The sequence below is a fragment of the Fulmarus glacialis genome, unplaced genomic scaffold (genome assembly GCF_000690835.1).
Source record: "Fulmarus glacialis isolate BGI_N327 unplaced genomic scaffold, ASM69083v1 scaffold37264, whole genome shotgun sequence".
Taxonomy (NCBI): Eukaryota; Metazoa; Chordata; class Aves; order Procellariiformes; family Procellariidae; genus Fulmarus; species Fulmarus glacialis.
In genome coordinates, this window is record NW_009206772.1 from 1 (window position 1) to 12,424 (window position 12,424).

Here is a 12,424-nt window from a genome sequence, read left to right on the forward strand (position 1 = left end):
GGTCGCGGGGCGGCTGCGGGGTGTCCTGAGGGCGGCTCACGGGTGGTGCCTCTGTCCGCAGGATGGCCGCGCCGACGTGGTCGCCAACGACGCCGGGGACAGGGTCACGCCTGCGGTCGTCGCTTTCTCGGAAAGCGAGGAGGTGAGGCTTCCCTTCCCTGGTGGTGTTTTGGAGTGGAGGGGGGCTCTGCCTGCTGCTCACTTCTTTTTTTTTTCTTTATTTTTCGTTCAGGTTGTTGGCTTAGCTGCAAAGCAAAGTAGAATAAGAAATATTTCAAACACCGTAGTGAAAGTAAAGCAGATCCTTGGGCGAAGGTAAGAGAACAGTGTGAAAGGGAAGGTGAGAAGTTCAGTTCTCCCCGTTAAAGCTGGTCAGTGAAACATAGTCTCAGCACCGATGTTGAAGGCATTTTAATCTAGTGTGATAGTAGTTAAGTTAACCTGGCGTTGACAGGAGGGTATGTCAGATCTTAAAAATTCATTATATTATGAATTTCTTACTCTATATTTCATTCCAGCAATAAAGAGATGCATAGTATTTTATATCTGAATTTGTCTGTGAAATCGAATTGTGAAATTTATTAACAGTTTATTTATTAACAAGCATATATGCTTTTGAGATACACTTAAGTTTCTTAACTAAAATGTCTTCTTGTTACCTAGACGTTTTCCTCTGGCTAAAATCCACCATGGTTTTAGTTGCATGGAACTCTGTATTGTCTTCTATTACAGTCGTGAAACACATTGACGTAATACCTGTTGTGATTCTTCAGTCGGTGGAGCTGTGATGATTTGTGCCGGCAGTTACAGTGATACTAGAACTAAACTTGCTGATTTAGGTCCAACATCAGAGATGTGACAAAACTTTTCAGTGATAACCTCGCTGTGTGTTACAGTCCTTTCATTGAAAGGACTTGGCAAGATGATGTCCGTTCTGATGTATTTCTCAGCACTTTTCAGATGCATAACTTTACATAGTTAGTAGAGGATTAAGGATAATTAGCTTATTGCTGTCACGTTATTTCAGTCAATGCCACAAAAGTGCCACTAAAACCTTTTATAATGATTATTGGGGGTAGCAGGTTAAAGCAATGTGTGGGGTTTGTTTTCCCTTTTCACTAACTAGTAGGTATTTTTTCTATCATTACTTTGGGGAAAGGGGATTGAAAGATACCAGCAGTCAGAACTGTTGGTTTTTCTTCTCCTGTATAAATGTATCCGTAGAGTGGAAGCAGAAATTTTGGTTGAAGTAAAGCTTCATGTGCTGTAGACCTTATATTGTAAGGAACATCAGCAAGATGAATTTGTGCAATTACCCTTGAGCATACGATTTATTTTGTTATTTTGAATTTGTCTGGACAGCTCTGGTGACCCACAGGCAGAGAAATACATTGCAGAAAGCAAATGTTCAGTGAGTATGATCTAGTTTTTTTGTTTTTCTCATAATAACTTGTATCATTTTATACACTATATATATACGTTATACACATATATACAAATTGTTTGTGCCACACCATGTTTGTGTTCTGTACTGATCAGCTCTCCTTATATGAGGTCCATTTGCTGTATAGAATGTTTCTCTTTTTATAAAGTAGAGAACTTCACCGTGTTCTGAGGTCTGCCATCGTAATATAGTCCAACAGAAAAATTATATATATCTCTTGGCCATTCTCAAAACGGATGATTTTTAATATATTTGGGTAATAGTGTTGTGGTGTTTCTTAGCACTGGTGGAAGATGCTCAGGTTACAGCATCTTGTGATAAAAATGCTTAACCACTTGATTTAATCTCAGTATTGAATTTGAATAATACTGTGCTTGTTACTAGAAAACTTTCTGCAAAACAAGAGAAAAGTTATCCTGGAAAATACATTCCTAAAGAAGGAACGAGTTTTTTTCTGGTTTTTGACTGTTCTTATTGACGGGCTTATGTAGATAGTTGTTATTTTTTCTTATGGAATGTAAGCAGGCAAGGTACTTTTGTTCTAAACGTTGCTTTTGTACGAAAGAAAACTTTTTAATAGAAAAGGAAAATCTGGAGTCTTTAAGTCCATATGAATGTCACTGTCATGTCTGTTGGATAATGCAAGGTTTTTTGTGATCTTTGATAAGCCTCTTGGAAGCATTTATTTATTCTCTTGTAACTAACGCAGAAAGTATTTACACAGTCCAATGATTTTTACTTTGAACAGAAACTAAATTAAACATTACTTTTTCTTAATGACCAAATTACGTATCTAACAAAGTTATGTTGGTTTTGCTTACAGATAATTGAGAAGAATGGAAAACTTCAATATGAAATAGATAATAAATTTATTAACCCAGAAGATGTGGCAAAACTCATCTTCAGTAAAATGAAAGGTATACAATAAGTAAAATTAAAACATATTTTAGTTTTTTAATCTGTCCTGATATTTTTAAGATGTGATAGATTGGTTTTTTTGCTTTTAATCAACGTGTTCTGCCTATGTTTATAAACAGAAACTGCTCAGTCTGCATTGGGTTCAGATGTAAATGACGTTGTTATCACTGTACCATTTGATTTTGGAGAGAATCAGAAAAATGCCCTTGGGTAAGAGGATTTTCTGTTATTTAATATGCCTAAAGCAGACCGGCTGGCAGATCAGCAGTGGGGATTCTCCTGCTGGACTTCAGCTTGCGACTGTCAGTCAAGACATTGGGATGCTATTTGAATTGGGAAAATGTGAAAATAAGAGATAAAAATCCTAGGGTAGAAGGTAGAAACCTTTCATGGAATTCACTGTTGTAACCAAAATGAAATTCTGAATCAACTGAAGTGAGAGGGAATTTTGGTATCATCAAGGACAGAATGTCATTTCAGATGTTATTTCTAGTGGATCTTCAGTGTCCACTTTGAAATGCAAATAGTTTCTCAGCCCTTTTCCATAATTTCCCATCCCTTCATACAACGATACTCACCAAACCAAATGGCGTTACATGACTTCACTGAGGGCTGTTATCAGAGAGCACATATGGAATACACGCCAGTATTCTACTTGGAAGTTCTTCTTGGAAGTGTAGCTGTAAAAGTTCTTCCGTATGAAGACACAAATAGACTTAAAGCTGTGCATAACTGGCAGCATCTATTTCTACTTTCTGGTATGTAGAATCCCTTATGTTGAACTGTCATGAAATATTTAAAGCATGCTACATTGCTCATAAGACATCAGTGAGCTGGGTATTTGCAGTATGTATAATGAAACATTCTATTGCTTTGGCATACAAGTTTCAAAATAACGTCAAAGTGGAGGAAATGACTTGTAGGGCAGTCCCAGGGTTACTGAAGTTTCAAGAAAACATGTAAAGAAAATGTTAGAAGTGAGGTGCGGTAATTTGATTTGGAAGTAAAAGCAATTTTCCTAGCATGGTATCTGTTGAAGTAATGTACCAAGAACTTTTAATACCACACCTGAAGATAAGTTAGCAAGTTTTTCATCTTGTAGTTGACGGGGGGGTTGCTGTTTTTTCAGGGTATGTAGGCTGATACGTCAGTGTTTTCTTTGACAGTAGGCGCACAGCAGATCCAACTGCCTGAAGAACACAGTAGCAACTGAGCTTCTTGATACCTTTCTTTTGCAGTCGCTTTGCTTTAATACCATGCTGTAACCAAGTTCTGAGTTGGTGACATATGTAGTTCAGATGAAACCTTAATAGCGTGCGTGACTATAGTGAAATCATTAAAGTAAAATGAAATGCTGTTATGCCTTATCACAGGGAAGCAGCTGCAGCTGCTGGATTTAATGTTATGAGATTAATTCATGAGCCGTCTGCAGCTCTCCTGGCGTATGGAATTGGCCAAGATTCACCCACTGGGAAAAGGTAAAATCCTAATATTTTACTTCTTAAATTTAAGCTGCTGTACTTAAATCCTGAGAAATCTTAAATGAGGGAATGCTGTGTTGCCTTAGCAGTCAATACAAAATTAATGATTTGAGGCTTGTTCTTCTTTTTTCTTTCAATAAAGCCAATAATAATTTAGAAGTTGTAAATCCGTAGTGTTTTAAATCCCTTTGTTCTGGTTTTTATTTTTTTAGAATTGTCTTTAAAGATTTGTCCCCAGATTCTGTCTTGCTCTTTAGTGAGCTGATTGGCTTGAAGAAAAATGCATCCCTTCTTAAACAGATTTTGGCATAGCTGGTTTTTAATTGTGGGAGATGGGGTCATTTTACATACAGTAGAAGAACTAAAGCTGGTTCAGAAGGTGCAGTGGGTTTCCCTTATGAATATTCAAATAATTCACAAGATTTTCAAAATAGCAAAGACTGCTGTCAGTGCAAACAGGTGTCTTGTCTTTTTTCTTCTTTGTTGATATTTTTTACCCTTCTCATAAAATTCTTGCCTATAATCCTGAATGTAATGTTCAATTCTCAATGGTGTTGTAGGAAAAACATTGGCTACTCTCACTGTATGAAATAGACTAATTTTGTTCTTTAGGGAACGTTGCCAAGTAGTCATTGGTACTAAGATGCATTAAATACGAACACCCCAAATCAAATGCTCTTGACAAAACTGATTAAAACTTGCAATACATTATATGGTGGTCATCTTTTCAGAAAGTGTGTCAAAGTAAATATAATTTTAGATGGCTTATTAATACTGCTTTCTTCTTTTTTTTTTTTTTTTTTAAACCATGGCAGCAATGTGTTGGTTTATAAACTTGGTGGAACATCGCTTTCTATCACAGTCATAGAAGTGAACAGTGGAATATATCGTGTGCTTGCTACAAACACAGACGACAGCATTGGTGGAGTTTGCTTCACAGAAACTCTAGCACAACACTTAGCTTCTGAATTTCAGAGGTAGGTTTTGAATTCCAAGCATGTTGCTGTTAGGACAGGAACTTCGTTATCTGATGCTTGCTTTCAAAAAAAAAAAAATCATATTAGGTTGTCAGATCTAGCAGTCTGTGAGTGAAGTGGCTCAAATAAAGATATTAAAGGAACAGTCAGTTGTTGGGAGCCAAGGAGGAAGGCTGGGAAATACTTGGTTTTGGGTAGATGTTGCCTGAAGTCACTGTTGAACTATAAGGGCTCAGCTATGAACTGTTCTGTGTTTTGAGTGGTATATGTGACTACACGCTGCTTACATCCTTTCAGTCACAAGATTCTGGGGTGGCAGGGAATTCAGCTGTGTGGGGTTGGTTTGTTTTTCTTGTTGGCATGAAGGACCGTGGCGGGCTTGGGTCATCAGACTGAAGTCTGTATGGCATGTCACCCTGTGATGAACAAAAATGAACAAATGCATTACCATTAGCTCTAGCGATCTTGAGGTGGTCAGTTGCATACTATCACAGGAGACTTTTTGGATGAAACATACTATTCTGTTGACATGTCTAATGTTCGGTGTTCTATTTCTTCTTAATCTGTGGTTAAAGTTAGTTAACTTGCAGGCCTTTTCTTGCTGTTCCTTGCAGTCACTTAGAGGATTTGTTCAGCTGAGAAACTGTTCAGAAAGACTTAAATCTCTATGGTAAATACTAATGCCTGAGTTCAGGGTGCCTCTACACAGTGTTCTTCAGTTGAAATTGAAATAGACACTTCTATTCTTTGTGAGCTTTCAATAGTGGCATTGTAGATAGTACTAAAATGTCTACAGAAAAAAAGTTCAGTAGCTTTAACCTATTTTTCCTTTCAGAAAGTTAGCGTTATCACTCAAATGCCTGCCTTTCTAAACTGATATCTCTTGGGTTTTTTTAAATGTAGGTCTTGTAAACATGATATTAGAGGAAATCCCAGAGCCATGATGAAGTTAATGAACAGCGCTGATATTGCAAAGCACTCGTTATCAACCCTGGGAAGTGCAAACTGTTTTGTAGATTCACTGTATGATGGATTGGATTTTGATTGTAACGTGTCCAGGTAAAACAAATCTTGAAGCTATTGCTTTTATATAAAACTATGCTTGAAATATTTCTAGGTGGTATTTAGGATGTTCAATAAGCTTTGAGATATTTTTTTTTTTTTTTGGTGGCATTAATTTTAGAAATGGAAGTAAGATAGGAGACCGACTTGCTTGCTTTCAGCTTTGTTTCATATTGATGGTTCTGTTATGATGCGAACCATGCGAGGGTAGTAACACTAACAATGTTGCCCTAACGGTTAGAAAATAAAGTGTGAAAAGGCACAGGGAGACCCCATCTTTGGAGTCTGGTTGTTGATGAAAGGGGAATAGATACTGTAATTACTCAAGGTGGGAGAGGGTTTCTCCCATTATTGTTTTTGTTGTTGGTTTTTCCTTAAAGAAAAGAAGACTTTTGGACTCTTTCGTCTAAGTGAGCTGCAGAATGATAGGAGTCATGGAAGTCTTGATGTTGCCTCTATTTAACAGCTGGAGTAGAAAGATGTTTTCTGTCTTTTTGTTCATACTGCTGTGTCCTACTCTTCAGTCTTTTCTCTCTTAGAATGATCTCTTATTGAGGTCTTTAGCTAACTTTGATTGCTCTTTTAGTCAGCAGCAGCTTTAGAAACGGACTTTTTAATTCCAGAACTGTGCATCCACTGCTGCAGCAGTTGGATCTGGTAAAATAAGGCACAGTATGTTTGCAAGTGTGAGAAGCAATGCTGTATAACTTGTTTGGCTCAGTTTTGGGTAAGGATGCTAGTCCTGTGGACTAGCGTTGCAGAATTTGACTTGCTGTATTTGTACAGAGTAAAATTTCCTCTTGAGGCTTGAAGGAGCCCGAAGCAAGCACAAGTTTGTTTTTCAATTTGCTTGAGTACCTACTCCCTGCGTGCAAATCGGGACACAGCTTGACTTGCCTCTGAAAATTCAAGAGGCACCTTTCAGTCTTTGTGTCTCCATTTTAAAGATGATGAAGCAGTTCCAGGATTTTTGCTTTTTTTTCACATATGAGTCAAGACAACGATACTGTTTTTTCTCTAGAGTACACTGAAGAAGAATGAATGTGCATTCCATGTAGGTGTTAATGATGGAATCAGTAGCATAGATATTTTCACAACCAAACAAAAATAATTTCGTTAAGATTAGTAATTGGGAAATAAGATTTTAAAAAAAAAATTCCTTAGTACCAGGTATAGCTAGAGAACCAAAGTATATTCTAAAAATGATTGTTCTTCCATTTCAGGTGTTTGTCTCTCATGGATGAGATGACAGTTCTTGAATTTTTTTTTTTTCCTCCCCCCCTTCTAGGGCCAGGTTTGAACTTATCTGTTCTTCACTCTTTAGTAAATGTGTAGAAGCAATTAAAAAGCTCTTGCAGCAAGTTGGATTTACAGCAGATGATATTAATAAGGTAATAATAGAAATCATTTGTCTGTAGTATGCTTTATACCACGGGAAGAATATTTATGGGGCCTGTTTTCCTTGCAGACTGAAATTATTTCATGATGTGTTTAAGCATTTTTGGCTCAGATCCAACAAAGTATGTCGACTCAAGATCTTTAGAACTCCTGTCTTTGCTTTGATTTCAGTTACTTGGAGTTAAGTGTAAGGTAGAGTCAGAGTCACCGATGTGTTTTTACTGCTGCATATTGAGTAAGTGCTAGAGGATTTGTCTCCATTTGGTGTGTTTGTGTGACTCTTGGTAGAGCTGAGGAGTACTTTCTTTAAGTTTAGTGCATAGACTTTCTTCTGCTTCACTGAGCTTTGGATAGAGTTTGCTGACACTTCTGAAGAAAGCCCGAGTTTCGACTTTTTTTGTCTTATGAGTTGAACAAATTACTTGGTGTCTACTTGATGCCTGTGTTCTTCCTTGTTAGCTTAAAAAACTTAGGAACACATTAGATGCCAAACCATAGAGTGTTTTAATGCCAAAGATGGTGAATAAAGTAAGAAACATTACCAGTTTCATTCCAATGTCTTTTTTACTTTGATACAAGAGACTAACTTTATCTCAACCCCTGTGCACCTGTGTGTGGCAAATAGTGCTGCATTTATTGCTTGGTGGCATTTATTGCTGGTGGAATTTATTCCTGGTGAAATTTCTGCAGCAAAAGCTAGCTGGCACTTTTAATGATACTTGATGCTATTTCAGACTCTTCGTTAGTGTTTGCTGTGTCACATCTGAGTTTCACTGGTGGGATAATGAAGTATCCTAGGCCATTGTTCAGGGAGCGTCTTTTGTTTTTTGGTGGCAGTATTTTTTAAGTGGCCCAATGTGCTGTCCTCTCAGGCCTCAATGCTTTTTTGGGGGACGGCGGGGGCACTTCAAATGTAAAATAAATGAACCTAATTTACAACTCTTAAGTTATGTTTTACATGAAGAAAAGTGGGAATTATCTTTGTTTCCAGATGTGGTTGATCTCAACAAAGTTACTGTAGTAAGAGAAGGGTTTTAAGGTTTTTTTTCTTGAGTAAGTGACAGCTGGTTGTCAATGACATCCCTCAGGATTTGATGCTGGGGCTAATACTATTTAATGTCTCTATTAATAACACGGATGATGGGGTAGCATGTGCTCTCAGCAAGTTTGCAGACAGTACCAAAATGAGGGGAGCAATCAATACCACTGTAGGTCAAGGCTGCTATTTAGAGGGGTTCAAAAAGGTGAGAGAAATTTATATAATACAATAGAATATTTCAGTTGGAAGGGACCTACAATGATCATCTAGTCCAACGGAGAAGAACATCACGAAGATCAACAAAGGCAAATGTAGAGTCTGGGATGGAATAATCCTGTGCAGCAGGACAGGCTAGCGGTTGCTAGAAAGCAGCTTTGCAGGAAAAGACGTGGCGGTTCTAATAGACAGTAAGTTTAATAGCAGTCAGCCGCGTGCCCCTGCAGCAAAGAAGACCGATTGCATGCTGGGCTGTAATAGCAAGGGTGTAGCCATGGGTGTAGGATAGCGTTTGTTTCCCTCTTTGGCACCTGGACAGAGTGCCCAGATAACAATCTCATCATTTTTGGGCTTCACGGGAGATGAAAGGCACTGACCTACTGGAGCCACTCTGGGTTTGCTCACCTGTAAGAAGAGAGGGCTCAGGGGAGACTAGTGCTGCCTACAGTTACCTGATAGGAAGGCGTACACGAGACAAAACCTGACTTACTCCTACCTATAGGTGCATGATGGAAGGGTGAGTGGCCAGCAGCACAAGTTACAACATGGGGAAATTTTAGATGCCAAGAAAAGAATTTGTAGTGTGAGGGTGATCAAACACTGAAACAAAGGCCCACGGAGTCTGTGGGATCTATATCCATGGAGATAAGGTCCTGAGCAGCCCGTTAAAACTGCACCTGTTCTGGACAGGAGATTGGACTAGGTGACCTCTGGAGGTTCCTTCCAACCTGATGTTATTTTGTGATGAATTCCTCAATTTTTAAAATGTTACTTCATCTAGCTGATGCTTACTATAAGAAACACTTATTCAGGATACCATTTCAAACTCGCAAGCTGTTTCCTTGAATTTCAAATACAAAAGTAACAGAAGTCAAGCAAAGACAGCATCAATTTTTATTTCAACAACTACAGATGATAAAATATCCCAGAGCAATTTGCATTTCTGTATTGCAGGTTGTGACCTGTCTGTTTTATCTGTCAGAAGAAAGATTTGAAATCATTAAGACATGTTTTCCAGGTGGTTCTGTGTGGTGGGTCTGCTCGAATCCCAAAGCTACAGCAGCTGATCAAAGACATTTTTCCAACTGTGGAATTACTGAATTCAATTCCTCCAGATGAAGTTATTCCCATTGGTGCAGCCATAGAGGCAGGAATTCTGCTGGGGAAAGAGAATCCTCTGTTAGAAGAAGAAGCACTCTTTATTGAGTGTTCCGCCAAAGATATTCTTCTTAAGGTATGGCTAAAATTATTTAACTTAGAAAATTTTACTGTAATGAATATACAGCACTACTTATGCATGATTGATGTTAGAGAAACAGTATTGTTTTATTACTAGTTCTACAGATTGGCTGTAGATCAGCAGTAAGTGGTAACTTAGGTTTATCGACAAAAAAATTGACAGGAAAAACTGCTTGATTTTAAGGGGAGATAGGTTGTGTCTTTGCTATATTGTAATAGCTGGACTTTTTCATTTATTTATAGGAACGTCTTTTTTTTTTTTTTAACTTGCTGTGATGGTAAATGTGGCAGAGAGAATGAATCTCAGATTTCTTTTCTCATGGAGCACTGTTGTAACACTTCCAGCTCACTAAAGTACTTAGAGAAAGGCATGAACTTTTTTTTCTTTTTAAAGGGCGTAGACGAGTCAGGGGCTGACAAATTCACAGTGCTATTTCCATCAGGGACACCATTACCAGCTCGAAGGCAGCACACCCTGCATGCTCCTGGAAACACTTCTTCTGTATGCCTTGAACTATATGAGTCATTGGGCAAAAGTCCCATGAATGAAGAAGATAAATTTGCACAGGTGAGTGTGTACACATTCGTATGCACTTTTAATATCAACCACTTGGAAATCAAATGGATCTGGGAAAAAAAAAAAATTAAAACCAAAACCAATCCCACCCCTATCAAAACTTCTTGTTACAAGATTAGAATTACATGCATCTCTTTGGAAATGGTCTTTAAGCACTCTTCTATAAATGTGTTACGAAGTGTTGAAGCACTTCTTAAAGAAATTGAAGTTTGCCTTTTGAATTTCTAAATGGCTGACTGGGTTTGACATTTGGCACTACTGCAGTAACCTGACGTGGGATGAGAGATCATAACCAGTCATTCCAGTAGCGCACAGATCCCCAACATTTTAGAAATAAAACTGCTGGAGGTAATGATGTAGCTAGTGTATGTACTGTTGATAACTTTTTGATCTTCCTAGATTGGACAGGATCTTGGTATTAAATACCACATTTGATTTTTCACAGTGGTAGGATGATATGATTAAATCCTTACCCGATATAAAGATACTACTTGGGAGTCAACCTATTGAGAGAACACAGCTTGTTTGAAACAGTGATGATGTGCTTACCTTGGCTTTGGTGCACTTAAAGCATCAGGGAGGGGACAGATGTGGCTAAAATGGATGGAATACTTGAGAAAATTGTTATTCCACCTTGGTCCTGCTCAAAGATCTTTAAGGAGATAGGGAAAAGATGTTACCTAATAGTTACAGAACTGATCCTAAGTAAAGGAACATGCTCAGCTCTTACTGTAGTCTGGGAGTTGCAGGTACTCCAGCGATCTTAGTGATAGACCCTGAAACAAAACCACTGAAACAGTGGTGCAAATAGCTAAAAATGCATGGATCTGCACTACGGGTGAGTGAAGTCCACTAGGGCATGCTTTGGTGTTGAATTATTAGTAAGAGATGCTAAACAGAACGAATTGCACACCTTAGCTATTGTGTCACTTCCATTAAACTGCTGTGCAAGGATTTAGAGAACTTTAACATCTTTTTTTTTTAAATAGATTGTACTCCAGGATTTAGATAAAAAGGAGGATGGCCTACATGATATACTAACTGTACTCACTATGAAAAGGTACCCAAAATATTTATTGTTCTGCTGTTTAACTTGCTGTGTCATACATCTGACAAGCAGTCTTTTCTCCTGTTACACAATATTTAATTTTCTGTTGAGAAATTTCAGCATTTTATTGCTGACAGGGCTGTGTCCTAGCAGGGGTAAATTCTGTAGGAATGTAGTTTTTATGCAGTACCTTCTGTGTTTTCATTGTTTGATTCCTAAAGAAATAAAACTTAGCACAGTTGTATAGATGATTTTTAGCAACTTTTGAGCTGTTGATCATTTTAAGCATGCTTGAGAGCAGTCGGGATCTCAAACTTCCTGTGGAAGGGGTCAGGGAATTCTGCTAAATGCCCACACTCTTAGGAAAAACTCAAGTAGAATCTGTCTGTATTAGTTGCTAAGGAATCCATGAAGGACTTCTCACATGCAGCATTTGTGATGAAAACTTGTGGCTCTATCCTTTCAGAGACAGGCTTGTTAAGCATGAGAAACAATGCCACAGGAAATCAGGCTTTGTAAATACATTTTACAGAATTGCCTGTTTATTATGGTGAAAATATGAAGTATCTTATGGTGGGGTGGGGAATGGGGATGACATAATATTGAAGAAGTTTCTCTTTCTTAGGTCCTAATAGGAGTGCTTGGGCTCATTTGAAATAGTCTAAATAGTTTATAAAGATATCAGAAGGTGGAATTCTAAGTAGTCAAAGTATGTTTGTCTTCTGAGGACTGTCCTGAAGTTCATATTGCTTTTCTAAATAATATGAAAGTTATCTAGATGTTGCTGAAAAACGAAATCCCTACTTGCTATTTGAGTTCACAGTACTTCATTTTCTTATGTTAACTATGGGGTGTATTAATGCTCTATTAATAGACTTCACCTAAAATACCTTGTTAGTCATACAGAGATTCGCACTTAGCATTGATAAGAAAAACATCTTAGGGGTTATGTATGCAACTGTGTAGTGCAGAAAACCTGCATTATTTTAAAGGGGGTTTTAGTAATCTTTAGATGAAAAAGAGTA

At 37.9% G+C, this 12,424-nt stretch overlaps 1 protein-coding gene across 1 annotated transcript in view; it reads left to right on the forward strand.

Moving 5' to 3' along the window:
* Positions 1-10: 10 nt before the first annotated feature.
* The window catches only part of HSPA14 (heat shock 70kDa protein 14), a gene marked incomplete at its 5' end in the record, with an annotated part of 13,175 nt that continues 761 nt past the window's right edge, over positions 11-12,424 (forward strand). Inside the window, 12 exons of the mRNA XM_009575872.1 lie at positions 11-142; positions 233-315; positions 1,363-1,411; positions 2,268-2,361; positions 2,482-2,572; positions 3,736-3,840; positions 4,659-4,820; positions 5,724-5,879; positions 7,171-7,273; positions 9,554-9,769; positions 10,169-10,342; positions 11,341-11,411. Coding sequence (XP_009574167.1) covers positions 11-142; positions 233-315; positions 1,363-1,411; positions 2,268-2,361; positions 2,482-2,572; positions 3,736-3,840; positions 4,659-4,820; positions 5,724-5,879; positions 7,171-7,273; positions 9,554-9,769; positions 10,169-10,342; positions 11,341-11,411 — 1,436 coding nt within the window. The remainder of the gene's footprint in view (positions 143-232; positions 316-1,362; positions 1,412-2,267; positions 2,362-2,481; positions 2,573-3,735; positions 3,841-4,658; positions 4,821-5,723; positions 5,880-7,170; positions 7,274-9,553; positions 9,770-10,168; positions 10,343-11,340; positions 11,412-12,424) is intronic.